Source organism: Somniosus microcephalus, chromosome 21, assembly GCF_052327205.1.
Source record: "Somniosus microcephalus isolate GS21.2 chromosome 21, FLI_Smic_1.0, whole genome shotgun sequence".
Taxonomy (NCBI): Eukaryota; Metazoa; Chordata; class Chondrichthyes; order Squaliformes; family Somniosidae; genus Somniosus; species Somniosus microcephalus.
Genome location: NC_141007.1, coordinates 56,435,509 through 56,460,098, shown reverse-complemented (window position 1 = coordinate 56,460,098; position 24,590 = coordinate 56,435,509). Strand labels below are relative to the sequence as shown.

The following is a 24,590-nucleotide window of genomic DNA, read 5'->3' as shown; positions in this document are numbered from 1 at the left end:
AAGCAAGCACATTTAAAAGAAGTCAAACAATTGGCATGTCAGTGTATTGCAAAGAATTGCTCCTTTCATACAACTCCGATCTTTTTACCTTGATAAGAAGAAACTGCATTCTCGAGTGGCTCCATTGATATAGTCGGTGTGTGACTGAGCCAGAAAAATATATTTTGCTCCATGTGCAAAGGTAAAGTAAAATCCTTTCACCAAACTGGAGATTTTAATGGCTATTTAGCATTTTCAGCTTTTCACACTGAAGTCTCAGGTTCAATACCCGGTTTGTGTTGTGTTAGTTGACTTCAACTGAGGGACAGCTGGGGTGCTGCAATCGGCTTTGTTGTCCCTGGAATTGCACGTGGACATTGAGTGAGCTCAGTTATGATGACTCTCATGGCCAAGTAGCTAATCAATATATATTCTTCCTCCTCCTGAGGTCCCCACCAGCACAGAAGCCAGTCTTCAGCCAATTCGATTCACTCCACGTGATATCAAGAAATGGCTCAGCACATTGGATACAGCAAAGGCTATTGGCTCCGACAATATCCCAGCTGTCGCGCTGAAGACTTGTGTTCCAGAACTAGCCGTGCCTCTAGCCAAGCTGTTCCAGTACAGTTACAAGACTGGCATCTACCCAACAATGTGGAAAACTGCCCAGATATGTCCTGTCCACAAAAAGCAGGACAAATCCAATCCGGCCAATTACCACCTCATTAATCTACTGTCAATCATCAGCAAAGTTGTCGACAGTGCTATCAAGTGGCACTTATTCACCAATAACCTGCTCACCGATGCTCAGTTTGGGTTCCGCCAGGACCAGTCAGCTCTAGATCTCATTACAGCCTTGGTCCAAACATGGACAAAAGAGCTGAATTCCAGAGGTGAGGTGAGAGCGACTGCCCTTGATATCAAGGCAGCATTTGACCGAGTGTGGCATCAAGGAGCCCTAGTAAAATTGAAGTCAATGGGAAAACTCCACTGGCTGGAGTCATACCTAGCACAAAGGAAGATGGTTATGGTTGTTGGAGGTCAATCATCACAGCCCCAGGACATTGCTGCAAGTATTCCTCAGGGCAGTGTCCTCGGCCCAACCATCTTCAGCTGCTTCATCAATGACCTTCCCTCCATCATAAGGTCAGAAGTGGGGATGTTTGCTGATGATTGCACAGTGTTCAGTGCCATTCGCAACTCCTCAGATAATGAAGCAGTCCGTGCCCGCATGCAGCAAGACCTGGACGACATTCAGGCTTGGGCTGATAATTGGCAAGTAACATTCACGCCACGCAAGTGCCAGGCAATGACTATCTCCAACGAGAGTCTAACCACTGCCCCTTGACATTCAATGGCATTACCATCACCGAATCCCCCACCATCAACATCCTGGGTGTCACCATTGGCCAGAAACTTAACTGGACCAGCCACATAAATACTGTGGCCACAAGAGCAGGTCAGAGGTTAGGTATTCTGTGGCGAGTGTCTCACCTCCTGACTCCCAAAGCCTTTCCACCATCTACAAGGCACAAGTCAGGAGTGTGATGGAATACTCTCCACCTGCCTGGATGAGTGCAACTCCAACAACACTCAAGAAGCTCAACACCATCCAAGACAAAGCAGCCTGTTTGATCGGCACCCCATCCACCACCTTAAATATTCACTCCCTCTGCCACTGGCGCACCGTCTACAAGATGCACTGCAGCAACTCACCAAGGCTGCTTCGATAGCACCTCCCAAACCCACGACCTCTACCACCTAGAAGGACAAGGGCAACAGGCTCATGGGAACACCATCAGCTGCAAGTTCCCCTCCAAGTTACATGCCATCCTGACTTGGAAGTATATCGTCATTCCTTCATCATCGCTGGGTCAAAATCCTGGAACTCCCTCCCTAACAGCACTGTGGGAGTACCTTCACCACGTGGACTGTGGCAGTTCAAGAAGGTGGCTCATCACCACCTTCTCAAGGGCAATTAGGGATGGGCAATAAATGGTGGCCTTGCCAGCAACACTCACCTCCCAGGAACGAATAATTTAAAAAAAATGCCCTGTCTAGGCGAACACTTGAAGGATAGCCATTTGGACGCAGTACCAGAGACATCCAATGCCCATGTAACTGTACTCCAGCCAGGTTCTATGTCATCAAGAGAAAAGCAAGAGAAAATTTGTAGCTGGTTTCTTTATACTGTAGTTTATATGTGTTACGAATTTCAGATCTGCACCAGATATTCTCTAGGGTTCAACATCAGTGGTCTCTGCTGTAAACAGGCTGCACGTCTCCTACAATCTGGAATTTACATTACCATTGAAACCCCTCATTCTATGTATTTGATACTATAATCTCACAACTGCCGCCATTTACATTTCTCCTATCTTCAGAGAGCGCATTGATAAACACTCTAGTGAATTGAGGCCAAATATAAACCAACAAGCTGGTTTATCTTGCATGTAATATAAGACTGAACAGAATACAGTTATCAGTAAAATTCAATCTATTCCCTCGTAACATCAAAAATAATACATTACACAAACTTCACTCCAATACAAGCCTAACTTCACTCTTACAAGTCAGTTTTCTCTAAACTGAGTGTGTCTAACCTTTAGGGAGAATTCTCACTGTGTCTGTTTCCAAATCAACTTTCCTTCATATTCTGCTTGTTTCAACTCAACTGGAAGCCAAAGACCCTGACTCAGCTCTCTTTGTAAGGGACTGGCCAACTGAGCTGTCAATCAAACCTGCTATTGCCCTCCTAGATTGGGTTCTTTGTCAGATACCTCCAGATGGGCTCACAGAATGAGACATGTGATTGTCACTAAAATGTATTAAGGACCCCATTGTCTCAAACTGATAATGGCATGTGAGAAACACAATTCTGTCAGACATTTTGGGGGATAAATTGGTCCTCGTTGCGCTCGTTTTCTGTGCAGAAAACAGTGACAAAAAGGACCAATTTTGGGGCGCAATGTCCCACACCGGATCTGCGCCTTCGTTCAGGGTATGCCATTTTGGTAAAGGTGGCGTTCCAGGCCTGCCTGCCGCTCATCCTTGCATATGCAAATTAGGAGCTTATCGCCTGTTTAAGGACCCCTACCGGAAATTAATCTGCGCAGAGCGGAGCAAGCACTGGGTCTACTCCACTCAGGATTACCGGTCCACGTGTGGTCTAATGAGCGGTCCTTAAAGGGACCACTGGAGGCCCCAACAAATATGTTTAAGTATTCATTTAAAAAAAAAATACTTACCTTCATTTGAAGCCGGGAGGAGCACAGCACTATGGCGGGCCACTACCAGCCCGTGCTAGCTCCCATCCCATTTACCCAAGGGCTACTGCCAGCAAGGCAGGTAGCCCAAATTGTTACCATGGCAACTGGCGAGCTGCAACTGGAGGTGTGACAGGCGCTGGCATCTCACCACAATTATTAAAATGAGGCCCTCCAGCTTTTGATGCGTGCTCGGTGAGACCGATTCTTACCCCTTTTTGGTCGCACCCATTGGCTAGAAAATGCTTGCATGTGGATTTGACTCTTTGTATTCTGAATTTAACTTAATTGTAACATCAGGATATAAATGAACCTGAAATTTGACCTAGTCTAAATAGTCAAAAATCTTGAAAGGTTAACAACTTACATTTATAGAGCACATTTAACATAGAAAAATGTTCCAAAGTGCATCACAGAGACATAATCAAAATAAAATGTCACAGCATTTAATGGTAAAAATGTAAAAGTGGGAATATCCTGATCCCAAACACTATGGCTAGAACTTTGCCGGTGCTCAGGGGGCAGGTTTGGAGGTGGGATATCTGGCAAAATTGCTAAGATTGACAGCGGGTCGGAAACCCGCTGTCAACCCGCCTCCAATCAATCTTCCCAAGTGTCGGGTCCCCAATTTGCACATGGACCCGACACCTAGCGGCGGGAAGATGATTATAGCCACTTAACTGCTTGTTAACAGGTTGCTAACAGGCAGTTAACAGGCTTTTTCCAATTTTGAAACTTCTACTGTGGGCTTCCCAATGTCTGGACACCACGCCAGGTAAGCGTGGCGTATTGTGAGTCTGCTGTAATGTTCATGCATTGGTGACAGCTGCAGAAGTGGTGTGAAGGATCCAATGGTGCACTGGTGAGTTTCAGAGGTAAGGAAATGTTGGGAAATTCATTTTTAATGAATTTAGACTTTTCCGTAGGTAACAGGTTTTGAATTGTATGTGTAGTCCCACCTCATTGGGAGAACCTCTCTCACCAGTGACAGATCGCTTCTGTAACCTCACCTGCAGTTGCCATCTGTTCTAGCCTAAGGAGGGAGTCACTGGAGAGCCTGGGTGCAAGAGCTCACCTTTGTACAGTGATTGACAGTGTTTGCAGCACCTCAATGCTGTCAAACACTGAAAAATCAACTGTTAAAAAAAATTGTGCGTAGTCCCTTTAAGAAAAATGGCAGATGACGCGTCATCAAATGACGTCATCTGACACCGGCTTCCTCTTAATTAGCCGGCAAGCCCGCAGGGCAGGCTTAACAAGGCCAATTGACGTAAAATTACATCTGTGGTCCGGATGTCATTGGGGGTGGGACTGGATCCCGGAAGGCAGCTGGCCCGTTCCCAAGCTGCCTCGAAGCATAAAATCGCAGACTTAGTATTTTCGTTTCACTTAGTCTTTTAAAATTATGTTTGCACTTACTGTAGGTTTAAAAAAACTAAAGCTTAAAAAGAGAGAAAAAAGGAAGCTCAATTGGAGCTCTTGCAAACATTTCTGATTTTTATCCCTGATATTTTTCTGTGTGTTAATTTAAACAAATTTGTAAAAAAAAGTTTACAAACAACATATTTCAATGGATAGCTCAACCAACGCCACCACAAACTGTTTAACTGGCCATTTATCTCATTGCTGTTTATGAGACCTCGCTGTGTGCAAATTCTGTACTTTGTTTGCTATAAAACACCAGCGACTACACTTCAAAAGTAATTCATTGGCTAGGAAGTGCTTTGGAATGTCTTGAGAATGAACAAAACACTAAATAAATGCAAGTTATTTCTATTCTTCTCAAGTTACAAACTCACCATTAAAGCCAATAAATCTCCATCATTTGCTTGAGTTGCTATGTAGGCACAAAATAATGGTACACATTTTTATTTGGGTCATAACCACATTAGCTTACCACCCACCTGCAGAAATAAACCAAAGGAACTTTACCTATACAAGCTAAACAGTGAACAGACTGAGATCCATAACAAGTTGAATGCTTTATTATTGGAGGTTGCAAACTAAATACACACTTACTGAGTACATTTCCCTGTGATATGCCAGAAATACATGTTGACTTTTATGATTTTTGCTTTTATTACTTCTAAAATACTCTTAGTCAAAATGAAATTCACATTCATGTGTATATTTATTAAATGGGATTTGGTGGTTGGCCTCCTTGTCCTATTTCCCTCTATTTTATACTCTGGGACTGCCCAAAAGTGGGCAGAACCCCAGAGGAAAATCTCGCCCCATATGCTAGCAGACTATTCCATTATGGCAGACATCGCAGCCAAGCACAATCTTGTGTGCGCACACTCACACACACACAAACATATTAGATATATTTCTTAAGGCTAAAGGGGTCAAGGGATATGGGGAGAAAGCAGGGACAGGGTACTGAATTTGGATGATGAGCCATGATCTCATTAAATGGCGGAACAGGCTCGAGGGGCCGAATGGCCTACTCCTGCTCCTATCTTCTGTGTTTCTATATTTCCAGCAGGGGACTCAAGATAACAAACAGGAGTAGCAACCATGGCCGATTTTCCCCTCCCTTAACCAAGGGAAACGGAAGCCAACTGCAGCATGCCGACTGCTGCTCTGCCTGGATTCAGCCAACTCAGCACAGACTGAGGATCAAACCTCGGGCTTTCCTGGTCTGTATGGTTCACAAATTAACAGATAAACTCGCTGAGCCATGTTGCTGTAAAATGCTAAGTAACTTTTGTTTTAAACTGTTTTGAAATTCAGACTCTGCAAATTGTTAGAAACTGAACTGGGAAACTACAGGAAAGGCAGGCTGGTTTGAGGTTTCGAAGATGTGTGCTCATTATCAATCCATGTTCACAACGTTTGCTGGTCCAATGTCCTTCCATTTATTCCCATCATTGTGAAGTTGTTTCATTTTGCGTCTGTTAATTGATTGAGTCCTGTAATGCTTTATTGAATTACAGTTGATTCATTAACACATTCTGTAAAATCACAACAAGAAAGTCAACAAAAAAGGATAACAAGTCAATGCATCCCAACTTAAAAAAAAAGTTAATCTTAAATAGAGTGCTGAATTTCATAACAGATCAATGTCCGAGTTTGGATTTCAGCCTCTATTGTTATATGAATTTGGCTGGTCTCCAAAAGGAACTTTCACTTTCTCTTCCATTAGCACTTTATGTCACAAGGACGAATAATTTGGAAGGAGATTTAATCACCCTATAAAAAGGTATCTCATATTGGCTAATACAGAGAGGCTTTGAAGATGATTGTAATGAGTTCTACAATTCAGACTGTCCAATTCTCAACCCTGAAGGAAAACAGAATTAAGGTAGGAAGGCAGTGAAAGGGGGAAATTACAATGATAAAGGAATCATCATTACAACAGCACAATGGCTGGAATATACAGCTGCTTTAACACAATGGTGTGGCACAGATTACAGTTGCTATTTTCAAATGACGTTGAATTACAACTAATTGGTCACATTTCCCCCCTCATCCTTTTTCTCCCTATCTTTTCTGAAGGTAATGACTCATGCTGAGGTAAAATTCCATAGGCACCTGCAATCTTTGGTAACTCATTCCAAACATGGATCAAAGTCAGGTCCTCCTTCGCCTCAAGAATTATGATGTTTACATTTATTTTTCAAATTGTTTTATTTTGCATCTTTCAACAATAGAGTTGTATGCAAGTAGGTGCATATGCAAATGCAATGTTTGGAAAAGAACAGAAGAATTTTTCTGTATCATAGTTATTATATATTATATAGATATAAAAAGAGAGATGTTTCAATAATCATCAACAGTTCTGACATAATTCTTTTTGTACGAGAGAAGCAGCAGGCAGCAGGCTTGTGAAAGGCAGTAAGATACAGACAGAAACAGTGGTGAGAGCTGGAAGCGCAGAGACAGCATTAAACAAAATGGTAGCTTGCCAAAAGTAGTGACATTTTTGGGGGATGTAGAGGTGGGGATAGAACTGAATGCGCCAGAAGATACCACTGATTATTCCAATATAGAGCAACATTTCCTAGTTTACTTTCACAAAACAGTATCTTCTCAAAAGTAAAGTATGAAGGATAATTACTTTAAGAACATAAGAAGTAAGAGCAGGGGTAGGCCATACGGCCCCTCGAGTCTGCTCCGCCATTCAATAAGATCGTGGCTGATCATCGACCTCAACTCCACTTTCCCGCCCGATCTCCATATCCCTTGATTCCCCTAGAGTCCAAAGATCTATCTATCTCAGCCTTGAATATACTCAAAGACTCGCATTGACAGCCCTCTGGGGCAGAGAATTCCAAAGATTCACAACCCTCTGAGTGAAGAAATTCCTCATCTCGGTCTTAAATGGCCTACCCCTTATCCTGAGACTATGCCCCCTAGTTCTAGACACGCCAGCCAGGGGAAACAACCTCTCAGCATCTACCCTGTCAATCCCCTTCAGAATCTTGTGTTTAATAAGATCACCTCTCATTCTTCTAAACTCCAGAGAGTATAGGCCCATTCTACACAATCTCTCATCATAGGACAGCCCTCTCATCCCAGGAATCCATCTAGTGAACCTTCGTTGCACTGCTTCCAAGGCAAGTATATCCTTCCCTAGATAAGGAGATCAAAACTGTGCACAGTACTCCAGGTGTGGTCTCACCAAGGCCCTATAAAATAGTAGCAAGACTTCCTTACTTTTATACTCCAACCCCCTTGCAATAAAGGCCAACATGCCATTTGCCTTCCTTATTGCTTGCTGTACCTGCTTGCTAGCTTTGTGTTTCTTGCACGAGGACACCCAAATCTCTCTGGGCACCAACATTTGAAAGTTTCTCACCATTTAAAAAATATTGTTTTTCTATTCTTCCTACCAAAGTGAATAACCTCACATTTTCCTACATTATACTCCATGTCACCTTACTGCCCACTCACTTAGTCTATCTATATCCCTTTGCAGTCTTTGTGTTCTCACAGCTTACTGTCCCACCTAGCTTTGTATCATCAGCAAACTTGGATACATTACACTCGGTTCCTTCATCTAGGTCATTAATATAGATTGTAAATAGCTGAGGCCCCAACACTGATCCTTGCGGCACCCCACTAGTTACAGCCTGCCAACTTGAAAAAGATCCGTTTATCCCTACTCTCTTTTCTGTCCATTAACCAATCCTCTATCCATGCTACTATATTACCCCCACCCCATGAGCTCTAATCTTGTGTAATAACCTTTTATGGGCACCTTATCGAATGCCTTTTGGAAATCCAAATATACTATATCCACTGGTTCCCCTTTATCTACCCTGCTAGTTACATCCTCAAAAAACTCTAATAAATTTGTCAAACCCGATTTCCCTTTCATAAAACCATGTTGACTCTGCCTAATCATGTTATGACTTTCGAAGTGCCCTGATACCACTTCCTGAACAATGGATTACAGCATTTTCCCAGCAACTGATGTCAGACTAATTGGCCTGTAGTTCCCTGTGTTTTCTCTCCCTCCCTTAATGTTCTGTTTACAAAAAAAGCTGGGATCTGTGACAGCCTGTAGCTACTGCTGAGGAAATTAAAGGAGATGCTCAGTAGCTATCAGGCCCTAAATGTAAATGAGAATCCCTCATTCAACTGTCTTCCATACTTCAGTCCATTCCCTCTGCCCGTGTCAGTTGCTCAGACTCAGCACGTGCTTCCTTGCTTCTATCAAGAGAAAGTAAAGGATCATTTTCTGGAGGTAAGGCTATCCCAACAACTTATATCAAACTTTATCCTATCTCTCAAAAACATCCCAAAGTATATCATATAGTGAATAATATATTAGAAATCTTATGTCTGCACACACTTCCTGTCAACCTTTCCCATTACAAGTTCCTAGGTCCACACTTATAATGGAAACTGTCTATGCAAACTTGTCACACTGTAATTACATCCTCGTGCCACCACTGGCACCATCTTCTGAGAACTGAAACTGATACAATTATTTGGAAACAAGTAGATTAAATGTTTATAATAAAAGTCTTTCAATTGAAAAACGTATATTAGGACTTATTACATTGTCTGGATAACAATATAAGGGATGGGAACAAGCTATTTGATCCAGCAATGCTTATTTTTCCACACCCGTCACAGTATCCAGCTGGCTTTTGAACAACTCAAATGAATGAGCAATCAATTACTTGTAAAGTGTAGTCAATATTGTAGAGCAGGCAAAAGTGCCAGCCAATTTGCACATCGCAAGATTCCACAAGCAATGAGATAAATTGCAATATATTGGCCCAGAAATTCGGGTCAGGGCTTCCCGCGGGTACAAGCCCCCGACCTACACTTACCGCGCCGGCAGTTGAGCTCTGGGCCTGCGTAGAATTCCTCTCCGGGGCCTGGCCCAGAGGCCGGCGCGCTGTGCTGCCGTGTTCCAGGGGCATAGTTAGTGCGATGCGTCCCCTGGGATCACGTGAGCCATGGGCAGCCAATCGGAGGAGGGAAAAGCCCATTCATAAGATTGACAGAAAGACCTGTCAAAACGTATGAATGCTGAGGGCCCAAAACAGTAGTTAACCTTCAAATAATTTTTTTTTTTTTAAATCACACTTTTTAAATAAACTATAAATTACATTAAATAACTATTTTAAACAATAATTAAAATTTTTGAAAAAAATAATTTTATAAAAAAACGGGGCTAAAAATAAACTTAGCTTGCTTTAAAGTATTTAAAAATAATAAACCTGTGGAAAAAATGTTTTAATTTTAATTAGTTGACCACTTACCTTTTAAAATGCAGTCCTTACACCTGGTTTTTACATTTCTAAAATCTAAAGACTTACCCTCACGGAAAAATCTGTAAAAAAAACGTAAGTTCAAAGCGCACGCGCAGACTCCCGCGCGCACGCGTTAGACCTCTGAACCCCTTCGTTCGGAGGATCGGAAGTGCCGGTTTCCCGCGCATGCAAGAAACCGGCACTTCCATCGGGTCCACGCGTGAGTACCCCGTGCATTGGGACCCGAATTTCTGGGCCAATCTGTTTTAGTGGTGTTGGTTGAGGGTCAAATATTGGTTAGAACATGAGAGAACTCCCCAACTCATTTGAACAGTACCATACAATCTTTTACATCCACCTGAGTGGGGAGATAGGGCCTTGGTTAACGTCTCATCCAAAAGATGACAACTCCAACAATGTAGCACTCCCTCAGTACTGCACTGAATTATCAGCTTAGATTGTGTTCAAGTCTCTGGGCTGGAGCTTGACCTCACAACTTTCTGAAGTGAGAGTAATACTACTGAGACAAGGCTGATAACATCACCCTTTGAGTAAAGTTTTTTTTTCTTATTTTTCAAAATGTTTTCACCAATTTCTATTTTTATCCTCTGGTCTTATTTTCCTACGTTACTTTGAAATAATAATGTAGTTGTACTATATTATTTAAAACTTTATATGCTTCTAAACTGTAGACACAAATTCAACTTGTCTTAAATTATAACAGTCTTGTCTTGGGGCCAGAAGGTTATGAATTCAAGCACATAATCTAAACTGACAGAACAGTGCAGTACTGAGGGAGTTCTGCATTGTCAGAGATGTTGTCCTTCAGACAAAATGTTACGCTGAGGTCCCATTTTCTGGTTCACATAGATGCCATCAACAAAAAGCAAGAAGGTCTCTTGGTGGCTTGTCGAACATTGCTCTCTCAACCAACGTCATTAAAAACAGATTCACTGGTCATTGATCTCACTGTTGTTTGTGGAGTCTTGCAGTGTGCAAAATGGCTGCTGCATTCATCTGCATAGCAACAGTGACTGCACTTCAGACTAATTAATTGTATGTGATACTTTGGAATTTGATGATATTGGGATTGATTTATAGTACTGGTTAATAAGCAAGTACTTAACTAACTGGCGCTGTTTTTAAATACAAGTATAGTCTGAAAATATGCCAATATTCTACATATTTCCACCCTTTTCAGATCATGATTATTGTGATGTGGGGATTGGGATTTTTTTAGTCCCTCAGGCTCCACGACTAAAATCCAGCTTTGTCCAAAGTCTCCTGGCAGCAAAATAGTTAAAGCCACCTCAGCCTTAAATGTAAATTGTTTCATTAAAATACAAAAACAAAAATTAAAATGTATATCTTCAACTTTACCAATTATATGGACATAAAACTTGTGCTTACCTTTCTGTCCATGCATTTGTCTGCCCTCTCCATTTTCCCTCCCTCTCCTTCCCCCCCGCTTGGTGTCCACTTTTGTCCTCCATTTTGTAAAGTACTCTGAGAAGTTTTTCTGTACGCAAGGAGCGCAATACAAATATAAATTGTTGCTGCACACAACAGACCATTCACTTGGTACTACTAACGTATAAGCCAAATAGGTCAGTAGTGGCTCACTTATGTCCCTCTGTAAAGCCAACAATGTCAGCGCAGGTCTTATTTGTATAAAGCGATTGACAGTAAATTGGAAAATATTCATGAATTTTCCACACTATTTACACGTCATTGAGTAAAATATTCAAGCTAGCTCCACGATGTATCATGTTGTCTACAGGGTTGAGGTGGCCACAAGAATTTAATGGCCCGGATTTTGTGGTGGTAATGATGGCAAACTGTCAGCATTCGCAGTCAGTACCCCTCTGAAACCAACCGTAACTTCAGGATTTAGCACATGCACAGCTAAAAGCGGAAATCCTGGAGTTGCTGGCAGTCATTTCTTGCTCCACCACAGGCTACGCTGTGGAACTCCCCAGAGTTGGCAATCAGTGAAATCAATTGAACTGATGAAAACTTAAGCTTTTCTGCTGTAATATCGCTGTTAAACACCCCATAAAAAGTTAAGCCTTGTTGGAATAGGCATAACTGGAGTTTTAACAGCGTATTGACTGTTGATCAACCGTTCTGGCCCTGAAAAATTAATTTTATATTTGTGGAATGTCAAATTTCTCTGTTATGATAGAAAATGACTAGATTTTTAAAATATTTAAAAATATTTTTAAAAATTTGTTTATATTTCAGCTTCTACTTTAACCCAGTGCGTATGTCCCAATCTTTATTTTGCTCCCTGTAAAATTTTTAAAAAGTGAACTAAATCAGTGCTTTTTATTTCCTGGTTTGCTGTGTGTGCGAATTCTTCAATGTGATTGGCTGCTTAGACAGCCTGGTGACATCACTGTTGCTCTCCCCTGGGGATCCCCTTTTGACAGTGCTAATTAACATTGAGAAAGCTCAAATTTTCGCCAGAGAGATCGCGACATCTTTTTGGGCAGCTTTCTTCAAGTTCCGCTGACTGCAAATTCCGGCCCAATATGTCACGTTTAGGGGTTTCCAAGAACATGGGTGGTCACCTGCAAAAGAAGTACATAAAGCATATACAAGAATATTAAAACGTTGCTGTTTTGTACTTGGACTCACCATTAAAAGGGATTGCACGTGTATTTAAAATTCAAATGAGAGAGCGGATTAGGCAGTGGTCTGTCCAGTAGTCGTCAGCTCCTGTCATGGCGCAGGTGATGTGGACGTCCTTGTCGTCCCTCACTCGGATGATGACGTAGTCCAGCAGATGCCAGTGCTTGGAGCGAGGGTGTTGCCATGAAGCCTTGTACTTGTCTCTCTGATGGAACAAGGTGTTGGTTATGACAAGGCTATGTTCTAAGCATTTAGTCAGGAGGAGGGTACCGTTGGAGTTGGCTTTCCCCACCCCATCTCCGCCGATCACACCTCCCCAGAGGTCTGTGTCCTTTCCAACTCTGGAGGATCAGCTTGTCGCCCGTTGGGACTCGGGACTGGGATTGTTCGAGGCTGGAGTAGAATTCCTCTTTGGTCTCGTCTGTGGCTTCCAGTGTTGGGGCATACGCACTGATGACCGTAGCGCACTGGTTCTGGGCTAGGGTGAGCTGTAGAGTCATGAGGCGTTTGTTTATTCCACAAGGGGAGTCTCTGAGACGTTCAACTAGCTAATTTTTTATGGCAAAGCCTACCCCATTGAGGCGGCATTCTTCTTCAGGTTTGCCTTTCCATAAGGTGTAACCACCGCCTTGCTCCTTGAGCTGGCCTTCCCCTGCCTGCCGGGTCTCACTTAGGGCAGCGATGTCTATGTTGAAACATCTGAGCTCCCAGGCAACGATATCAGTATGGCGTTCCGGTCTGTTGCTGTTGGGGTTGTCCATGAGAGTCCTGACGTTCCAGGTCCCAAACTTCATTTAAAAAGGGTGGAAGATGCCTGTGCATGAATTCTTTTAACGTGGGGTGGCCGTTGCACACCAGCTACCACATGGGCTTGACAAAGCAATGGTAAGGGGATCCAAGACGATTGGAGACCAGGCTCTACTACATCGGCTTAGCACACACACACACGAACATACTCCTACTGTCCTCCTCCCTCCTTCCCGCAGGTCCTCTCTGCCTGGGTTTCATAGGCGGCAGTGTGGTCCTCCTCTCCATCAACATAGCCCCAAAACAACGGCAGCAACAGAAGCAATGCCACAGGAAAATCAACGTTAGAGCAGTCAAAGACCCCGCTAAGAAAGCCCTATTCAGCCTGTGTCTCATAACCAACCTGACAACTCCCAGTGATTCAGAGACACAGAGTGTCCACAGCACCTGGTCTGTACTCAAGGCCCCCATAATCAGCACCTGTGAAGAGACGCTCGGTCACTCGATCAGGAAACACCAAGACTGGTTCGACGAGAACGACCAGGAGATCCAGGAGCTAATAAGCCGCAAGCGCAAGGCATTCCTGATCTGGAAACAGCAACAGAACTCAAGAGCAAGAAAGCAGCTCTACAGATGCCTGAAGGCCGAGGTCCAACAAAAAACTCATGACCTAAAGAACAGATGGTGGGTGGAGAAAGCGCAGGCGATCCAGCAGCGAGCCGACAACCATGACGTGCGTGGATTCGTTAGCGCAGTCAAGACCATCTACGGCCTAAGCACCCAAGGTCCTACCCCACTGCGGGCCAAGAACGGAGAGGTATTCATCAAGGACAGAGAGGCAGTCAGTACCCGCTGGAAGGAGCACTTTGAAGATCTCCTTAACCGAGATTCTGTCTTCGACGTGAGTGTCCTCAACTCCATCCCGCAGCATGCTACCTGCCACCACCTCAGCACAACCCCAGCCCGGCATGAGGTTGAAAAGGCCATCCGACAACTGAAGAACAACAAGGCCTCAAGAGCAGATGGAATCCCTGCTGAGGCACGAAAGCATGGCGGAGAAGCACTACTGGTGCGAATACATGAACTCATTTCTCTTATTTGGAAGGAGGAGAGCATGCCAGGGGATCTCAGAGACACAGTAATTGTGACCATCTTCAAGAAAGGTGACAAGTCCGATTGTGGTAATTACAAAGGAGTCTCCCTGCTGTCTGCCACAGGGAAAGTCATCGCAAGAATCCACCTCAATCGCCTTCTCCCAGTGGCTGAAGAGCTCCTCCCAGAGTCGCAATGCGGATTCCGTCCACTAAGGGGCACAATGGACATGATCACCATGCGTCAACTACAAGAGAAATGCAGGGAACAACACCAAATGCCGTACATGGCCTTCTTTGACCTCACAAAGGCCTTCAACACCGTCAACCGTGAGGGATAATGGAGTGTCCTCCTCAAATTCGGCTGCCCTCAAAAGTTTGTCACCATCCTCTGCCTGCTTCATGACGACATGCAAGCCATGATCCTGACCAACGGATCCACCACGGACCCAATTCATATACGGACCAGGGTCAGGCAAAGCAATGTCATCGCACCAACGCTCTTCTCGATCTTCCTGGCTGCAATGCTCCATCTCACCCTCAGTAAGCTCCCCGCTGGAGTGGAGCTAATCTACAGAACAAACGGGAAACTGTTCAACCTCTGTCGCCTCCAGTCCAGATCCAAGGTCGTCCCATCCTCTGTCATCGAATTACAGTATGCAGACGAAGCTTGCATCTGCGCACACTCTGAGATTGAACTCCAAACCATCGTCAACACCTTCACCGAAGCGTACGAGAGCATGGGTCTTACACTAAACATCCGTAAGACAAAGGTCCTCTACCAACCTGCCACCGCCACACAGTACTGCTCCCCGATGATCAAAATCCATGACGAGGCCTTGAACAATGTGGACTACTTTCCATACCTCGGGAGCCTACTGTCAACAAGGGCAGACATCGATGCCGAAGTCCAACACCACCTTCAGTGTGCCAGTGCAGCATTCGGTTGCCTGAGGAAGAGAGCGTTTGAAGACCAGGACCTCAAACCCGACACCAAGCTCATGGTCAACAGAGCAGCAGTGATAACCGCCCTCCTGTATGCTTCAGAGACATGGACCATGTACAGCAGGCACCTCAAAGCACTGGAGAGATATCACCAACGCTGCCTCCGCAAGATCCTGCAAACCCATTGGCAGGATAGGCGCATCAACGTCAGTGTTCTTGCTCAGGCCAACTTCCCAAGTGTCAAAGCTTTGACCACGCTCGATCAGCTCCGATGGACGGGCCACATCGTCCACATGCCCGATACGAGACTCCCAAAACAAGTGCTCTACTCGGGCCTCCGACACGGCAAGAGAGCCCTAGGTGGGCAGAGGAAACGCTTCAAGGACACCCTCAAAGCCTCCTTGAAAAAGTGCAACATCCCCACCGACACCTGGGAATCCCTGGCCCAAGACCGCACAAAGTGCAGGAGAAGCATCCGGGAAGGCGCCAAACACCTTGAGTCTCTTCGGTTCCGAGGGACTGCCGAAAAGAAGGATATTCAAATTTAACAAAGTAAGTGCTGCAAGAACAAACAGACCAATACATCAATGGTTTGCAGTGATGCTGGTCCAGCACTGTAATTTCAGGATGCAGTAATTGTCAACCCACTCACTGCTCCTCCAGCGCATGACTGAGCCACAGGCGGCCCGGCCGAGGGAGCAAACCAATCAGAAAGAGGCGCTGACCGAGCCAATCAGAGCGCTCGGAAGGGATGCGCAGACACTGCGAATCGAGCGGCGAAAAAAAAACCAGGTGATCGAAAAATCTCGCCAACTACGAAATTAATTTTTTTTTTATTTTTTCATCGCATATTATTTTTAAAAAACGTTTTTAAAAAATGGCTTTATAAGGATTAATAAAGTCACCATTCGGTGCAGCGCTTGTGCTGCCGGCGAGCCCGGTGCAGACCTCAATAATGGATTGGTGAGCGGCGGTCGGTGCCGGTTTGAGGCCCGCGGTCTCCGCCCGCCTGCTGTGATGCGCGTCAAGGTGAAGCGCTGGAACGCCATCGCTACGTGGTTTTGGGTGGCGAACGACGAGAATTGTGGCATCTGCCGGACGGCGTTTAATGGCTGCTGCCCGGACTGTGAGTGTGGGGCGTGGTCTGGGGTTGGGTAGGAGGAGAGGAGAGGAGAGGTGCGATGAGATGAGATATGATATGGGAGAGATGAGGGGGGAAGGGGAAGCAGAGCCTCAACTCCGCACTGCAAATTTGGGGGGGTTCTGCGGACACCAGCATTGGCACCAGGCCGCGGCCCACACTGTGAGGGCACGGGTGGCTCAACACTAACCTCCCCACTGACCTTGGAGTCACGCAGGCAGCAGCCCAGTTAAGCAACACCTCAATTTTAAAATTCTCTTTTGTTTTCAAATCTCTCCATGGCCTCGCTCCTCCCTACCTCTGTAATCTCCTCCAGCCCCAGAGCCCCCTGAGATATCTGTGCTGCTCCAATTCTGCCCTCTTGAGCATCCCTGATTTTAATCGCTCAACCATTGGTGGCCTTTAGTTGCCTAGGCCCTAAGCTCTGGAATTCCCTCCCTAAACCTCTCCACCTCTCCTCCTTTTAAGACATTCCTTAAAACCTACCTCATTGACCAAGCTTTTGGTCATCTGCCCTAATATCCCCTTATGTGGCTCGGTGTCAACTTTTGTTTGATGATCACTCTTATGAAGCGCCTTGGCACATTTTACTATGTTAAAGGTACTCTATAAGTACAAGTTGATGTTGCTGACTGCAGCCGGATCCAGTTTTGGAAGCTCCTCTGAGACTGAGACCTCGCTGAGTGGGGCAGTTATGGTGAACAAACAATGCTGAGTTTAGCGGTTGTTGCCAGCCTTCCTCTTGCCAGTTTCTCTTCTTGTGAAAGTGTCGATTCCCTCATTGGAGGGTTCGCTTCCACCCTCTAAATATGAGCCTGGTTGGAGGGAGGAAGTCCTGTGATTAAATCTCCAGGAGTTGGCATCACTACTGTATTGGTCCCATTGCCTGGTGTGGTGAAAAATTCTGTTGTAGATCTTGCTGAAGGTTACATAGGATATAAACAACAACAAGGGCAGACGTCGATGACGAAGTCCAACACCGCCTTCAGTGTGCCAGTGCAGCCTTCGGTCGCCTGAGGAAGAGAGTGTTTGAAGACCTAGGACCTCAGACCCAGCACCAAGCTCATGGTCTACAGAGCAGTAGTGATACCCGCCCTCCTGTATGCTTCAGAGACATGGACCGTGTACAGCAGGCACCTCAAAGCACTGGCGAGGTACCACCAACGCTGCCTCCGCAAGATCCTGTAAAATCCATTGGCAGGATAGGCGCACCAACGCCAGTGTTTTCGCTCAGGCCAGCATCGAAGCTCTGACCACGCTCGATTAGCTCCGATGGATGGGCCACGTCGTCCGCATGCCTGATACAAGACTCCCAAAACAAGCGCTCTACTCCGAGCTCCAACACGGCAAGAGAGCCCCAGGTGGGCAGAGGAAATGCTTCAAGGACACCCGCAAAGCCTCCTTGAAAAATTGCAACATCCCCACCATCACCTGGAAATCCCTGGCCCAAGACCACACAAAGTGGAGGAGAAGCATCCAGGAAGGCGCCGACCACCTCGAGTCTCTTTGCCAGGAGCAAGCGGAAGCCAAGCGCAAACAGCGGAAGGCGCGCGTGTCAACCCAAGCACACCACCCACCTGCCCCTTCAACCACCGTCTGCCCCACCTGTGAGAGAGACTGTAGGTCCCACATTGAACTCATCAGTCACCTGAGAACTCGTTTTTAGTGTGGAAGCAAGTCATCCTCGGTTCCGAAGGGACTGCCTAAGAAGAAAAGACAAAAAATTTGACACCGAACCACATAAGGAGGAATTGGGGCAGGTGACCAAAAGCTTGGTCAAAGAGGTATGTTTTAAGGAGCATCTTAAAGGAGGAAAGAGAGGTAGTGAGGTGGAGAGGTTTAGGCAGGGAATTCCAGAGCTTAGGGCCTAGGCAACAGAAAGCACGGCCAACAATGGTTGAGTGATTATAATCAGGGATGCTCAATTGGGCAGAACTAGAGTGCAGATATCTCGGTGGGGTGGAGGGGGCGGCGGTTGTTGGGCTGGAGGAGATTACAGAATATGGGAGGGGCAAGGCCATGGAGGGATTTGAAAACAAGGATGAGAATTTTGAAATCAAGGCATTGCTTAACTGAAAGCCAATGTAGGTCAGCGAGCACAGGGGTGACGGGTGAACAGGACTTGGTGCGAGCACAGAAACAGGCCATTCGGCCTAACCAGTCCATGCCGGCGTTTATGCTCCACACAAGCCTCCTCCCATCCTTCCTCATCTAACTCTATCAGCATAACCCTCTATTCCCTTCTCCTTCATATGCTTGTCTAGCCTCCCCTTAAATGCATCTATACTATTTGCCTCAACCACTCCCTGTGGTAGCAAGTTTCACATTCTCACCACTGTCTAGGTAAAGAGGTTTCTTCTGAATTCCCTATTTGACTTCTTGGTGGCCTCTAGCTTTGCTCTTCCCCACAAGTGGAGTTGGATATATTTCTTAAGGCTAAAGGGATCAAGGGATATGGGGAGAAGGCAGGAACGGGGTACTGAATTTGGATGATCAACCATGATCTCATTGAATGGCGGAGCAGGCTCGAGGGGCCGAATGGCCTACTCCTGCTCCTATCTTCTGTGTTTACCCTTTTTTCCCGCCAATCTCCTTTCTTCAATTGCTTAAGATACCCTGCCTCTGAGACTGAAGGCATTTCAGCCCAAAATACAAGTTTAAAGCTACCCCTGCAGAGTCTACTGCCCATCCCCTGGCATCTTTGTTCTCACTGAGCTCCTTCAACTGCTGGAACTCTGCTGAAACCTGACCGCTTATCACTGGATTCCTCACGGACAGGACTTCGTTGACTACACGGTTTGACTTAGTGGCTGTGGCACTGTTCTGCTTTTCAGTCACTTAAGCTGCGGAACCACAAGTTTCAGCTTGGCAGATCGTATGAATGTGCAGGAAATGGCATTCGCTGACACAGAGTTGGGCTATTTGCAAAACTACTGGCCAACGAATGCCCACAAAACTCTTAATGCCCGGTACAAGCAGGTGTAAGGCTGCCTTTTACCAGCATAAGGGTTTAAATAAATATTAAAATAAAATTAAAAAAATCATTTAAACATTCAAAAACCTTTAAAATTAGTTTAGGTTATTTTTGGCCCCTTTAAAAATGTTTTAAATTTATTTTTCAAAAAAATTACATTTGTTTTAAATGTTTAATTAAATTGTATTTTAATTCATTTTTAACGTCATGATTTATTTTTTATCGTGTTGTGAAAGTGTGTTTTTTAGTCGATTCCTATTATGCTTATGGGGATTCCGTACGTAAATGGAATCCCCATAAGCATAATGGAATCCCCTTTGTGATTGGTTGGGCCTGCCCACGTGATTCCAGGGACGCTTGCAAACCGCCTGCACGCCAGGATACGTGGGCCTTTACACAGGCGTATGTCTACAGGCCCAGGACTGCAAGAATCCGAAGGTACTTTTCTTGCGGATCGGAGGCATTCGCCCACGGGACGCCTCCGACCACAAGTTCCAGCCCAAAGTTTATTTAATGTGCATGTACGTGAACACTGGCTGATTAAGTTTTATTTCTGAACAATCTTTCAACATTTAACGTTTTCTTGGATTTAAATAAGAGGAGTGACGAAGTCCTTTCTGTTGCGTTATGAAGTAGGAGGACCCACACTAGAGGTACTTCTTGGTCGGCACTTTCTCCTTGGTGTAACGGCCCATAGTATAAATATGGTAATTTTATAAACGGAATTAAACTGCAACTGTGTAGTTTTGCTTTAAGTGACTTATTTTTTAAGAAGTGTAGTAAGGAAAGTTTAATTGGACTGACTTTCTTGCCCTGTAATCATTTTTTCTGTTAGTACATATTGAACCTTTTGTGTTGGATCTGCTACTGTACCCCAATTAGGGTTGCAAAATTCTGGGAAATTTTAAAAGAGGGAACTTTCCATGGGAATTTTTGGGAATTTATGGGAATTTAGAGTTTTTTTGCACACTGATGGTTTTTGTCTCTGACCCTTATATTATCTTTGTCGTCAAAATAGACATACTGTTCCATACAAATAAAAACAGGCTTTCAAAACTTTATTTAGGTTATAATTTTGAACTTTATTGAACCCCCACAAAAAAGACCCATCTAAAATAAAATAAAAAGAGCGTCAGCTTATTTAGCCTGTAATTTGTCCTTATTTTGTCCCTTTGAGTCTTCTACTCGTGAGTCTTCTGAGTCTTCTACTCCTCATTGCTCCTCCTGATTCTCTGACTCTGACGTGTCCATTTCCTCCTCTGTGTCAGTGTCTAGCTGTGTGGTGGACACTTCTGTATCTGGCTCAATAAGTTGTAGGTTCGCCCGGATAGCCACCAGTTTCTCCACTCTCTTGTTAGTCAGCCTGTTGCGCACCTTTGTATGCGTATTCCCAAAAAGTGACCAGTTTCGTTCAGAGGCCGCTGATGAAGGTGGGATTTGGAGTATCACCGATGCAATAGGTGACAGGGCCTCAGATGCACAAAGTCCCTTCCACCAGGTATGTGCACTGATATGCTTGCATAATTCCCATATCCCATCCCCATTCCAAAGACCTTGCTTGGTAGAGAACTTTGCCAGACTTCCCAGAACTTTGCCCACATCCAGATTGAGATGGTGTGAGAGGGTAGAAATCACACTGTAAGCGCTGTTGATCTGTTCTCCAGAAAGTATTCGTCTCCCAACATGCTTTGGGTCCAGCATGTATGCTGCAGCATGAATCGGCTTGACACAAAATTCTTGACGCGTCTGTATGAATTGAACAATTGCCTTCTCCTCTGCTTTGAGCAGCAGGGATGTGGGTAGGGCAATGCTGATTTGTTCTTTTAAATCAGTAAAAAGCCTGAGAACATCTGACAAGACAGCGTCATCTCCTTCAATCTGAGCAATTGCAGATGCTACTGGTGAGAGTAGTTTAAGGCTGCTAACCACTCTCTCCCAAAACACATCATCCAGCAGTATTTTCTTGATGGTGGTTTCCATATCCCCAGACTGGGATATTGCCATTTCTTGCAGCGACTCCTTACCCTCCAGAAGGCTGTTGTACATTATGACAACACCACCCCATCTAGTGTTGTTGGGCAGCTTCAGTGTGGTGTTCTTGTTCTTTGTCATTTGCTTGGAGTTGTAGGTTGCTGCAACTACCTGTTTTCCCCTGACATACTTAACAACTTGCTTGGCTCTCTTGTACAGTGCTTCCATGGTTCTCAAACCCATGATGTCCTTGAGGAGCAGGTTAAGCCCATGAGCTGTGCACCCAATAGATGTAATATGAGGGTAGGCCTCCTCCATTTGAGCCCAAGCAGCCTTCATATTTGCAGCATTGTCAGTAACTACTGCAAAGACCTTTTGTGATCCAAGATCGTTGGATAAATGCTGCTGCATCTTTGTGGCATTCTTTACATATGGCTTTCTACAGTGTTTGCACATGTACACAGTCTTTCCATCTTTAATGCCTGGGGTAAAATGCTTCCACACATCCGACGGTAAACGTGGCATTGTTCTATGCAGAGAAATAAAGGGCATTCATCTCTGTGTCGAACTGCGGTCGATCAGCACGATTGCAACAGGGCGAGTACATTTTTGCTGATGCTCCATGTGATGGAAGCATGACCTGTACACACACGACGCTACATCACCAATAGTGTATTATTTTGTATATTTTAAATTGAAGGACAACAGAGTTCAACAAGTAACTGGTTTATTTGGTATAAAGTCTGATTTACTTACTGCATCATCACAACATCAGCAGAAAACAAAATGACTTCCCTCAGGACCCCTAACCTGGATCTTAAAAAAAACTATAGCAGTCTTACAGATGCCTGCAGGCCAATCTCAATTCGGTATGCAAATATTACAAATAGAGGGAGCTAATCGCTCATCCACTCATCCAACCAATCCGGACACACTTGTTCACAGTCACACACAAAACTTGTAATTATTAAAACAAGCCAAGTAAGAAGATAAACATATATTGATTAAGAAATTCCTTAATAATTAAGATTCCATCTCTGTTAGTAATTTTAAGAGAGGACATGTGGAAAAAATAAGAAAGAAATACAAAAAAAAAATATTAAGCTAGCATGTGCTTTTTTGGGCAAAATTCCCAAGCTAAACTTCCCATGGAAAATTTCCGGAAATTTACCGGAAACTTTCCACCCCTTTGCAACCCTAACCCCAATCAATATCTCTCTCATGGAATATGTTAAATGATGCATCATACAGATATCACACTCTTAAAATGCTATATCCTGCAGCCTGAAAATTGAATCTGATAAAGTTTCCTAATTAATGGCATTTACACTTTTACCCAAGTCTGTGTTGACTTAACAGAAATTAGACTGTGGGTTTAAATACATAGCTCCACTAGAGCAGAATAATACATTGTGCATTATGTGGTACTGTATGACATTTCTGACCAATAAACAGTACATTATCCAACTTGTCATGAGCAGTGCTATGTTGGACAAGTCTAAAGTACTGCACAAAGGAAGGAAGGATGGGTGACGTGTACTCCATGAATGTTAATCAAATAGTTAAACAAGAAGGGTTAAAACTAGTAAAGGTAAATGTAGCCCTGATATCAGGATGTTCTTCAGAGTTAACTGCATGGAATTGACTTTGGATAGAGTAGTGGAAGCAAAAACCTGGAATTATTGAAGAAACGGCGAGAGTTATACGGTCTTTCTGGATGCCTGAAGTAATGGCCAAAGAGCCTTTGTGTTGTACACCAATCCCGAGCTACCAGAGCTCTGCTAATCTAGCTCTCCATTTGCCTGGAAATGCATGTGTGGTTAATAGTGAGTGATTTGGGAAAATGCATAATTAGTAAGTGAATCAAGTCCAATTGCTTACATCTTTGTACAAATGTTAGCTTGTAAAACACTGTCTGAATAGGCTTGCTACAGAATTTGGTTGGGCTTGATGTAGAAATTGGGCTTGAGGTGCCACAGAATTCTAGCGGCCCTATTTTTACCTGCGAGACTCGAGTGTTTGCAAAAAAAAAAGAAAAAAGATTCTCATTTATATATGGTAACTGATTTTTGTGCTCAGAGTGTACCACCTTTCCTAAAACTTGCAAGTTTGTAATTGAACAGTGCACAATTTAAACTTAAAAGCAAAAACGCTATGAATGCTGGTACTAGGAATGAACTACATATGCACAGTCAAGGAGAACATAAAATAGCTGGGATTTTTTTCCTACACATTTCATGAGAGTCTTCTGGTGGGTGATCAAGAGGAGATATTTAAATTCACTAAAATCCAATAATAACCTCCAATTCAGTCATATGAAAGCAGATTTCAGTTTATTTCTTGAAAAGCTGAAGTTAGACTCGGACTAGAAACAAGTCTGCGTGGCACCAATTTTAACTTTTGAGTATAAAACTTTTTTTTAATAGACTTTTTGGGCTGAAGAAGCCAAACTGAAAAGCCTATTAACCCCCCCCCCCACCCCCCCGTTTGATCTAAATGTTGCTTTTCTGATGTGTTCAGCTCATTTAAATTTTGTGCAAAAAAAAAAGTAGCATGAGGCAAACAGCAGCTGGGAAAAGTTCCACAGAATCCCTTACAGAGATGTTTGTGTTTCAGGTAAAGTGCCAGGAGATGACTGTCCATTGGTGTGGGGTCAGTGCTCTCATTGTTTCCACATGCACTGTATCCTGAAATGGCTGAACTCCCAGCAGGTACAGCAGCATTGTCCCATGTGTCGACAGGAGTGGAAGTTCAAGGAGTGATGAGCAACTGGAGAAATTGAGCGAGGAATCCTGCAGGCTCAGAATCAGACTTTGTACAGACTTTTTCTTTGGTTTCTCAACAATAATGCAACAAAAAAAACAAAATCTTAAGCATGTTATCAAGGAGATTAAGGCCAGTCTAACATATTGCTTTTGTAAATATTACATAAAAAGTGATGTAAAGCTATCTCCATAAAATAGTTGCAATGTCAAGTGAGCAGCCAGATGCTGTACATGAAACAAGGTCAATGTGACATCTTTAGCTCCATGGGCAATTGGTAAATTAAAACTCTTTTTCATAAACATTGCTATGTATTCTTTGTTATTCTCAAACCATTAAAGAGACTGATGCAGTTCAACCAAA

At 44.1% G+C, this 24,590-nt stretch overlaps 1 protein-coding gene and 1 long non-coding RNA gene across 2 annotated transcripts; one reads left to right on the top strand and one right to left on the bottom strand.

Annotated features, from left to right (window-relative positions):
- Positions 1-5,214: 5,214 nt before the first annotated feature.
- Positions 5,215-16,373, bottom strand: LOC147102831 (uncharacterized). The gene is made up of 3 exons (XR_015073126.1): positions 16,284-16,373; positions 12,602-12,800; positions 5,215-6,202 (listed from the first exon to the last, which is right to left on the bottom strand). It is a non-coding gene; the product is annotated as an uncharacterized LOC147102831 (long non-coding RNA).
- anapc11 (APC11 anaphase promoting complex subunit 11 homolog (yeast)) lies at positions 16,177-24,590 on the top strand. The gene is made up of 2 exons (XM_085963685.1): positions 16,177-16,504; positions 24,081-24,590. The coding sequence occupies exons 1-2, from the start codon at positions 16,396-16,398 to the stop codon at positions 24,224-24,226; spliced, it is 255 nt and encodes an 84-aa protein (XP_085819811.1). The 5' UTR covers positions 16,177-16,395; the 3' UTR covers positions 24,227-24,590.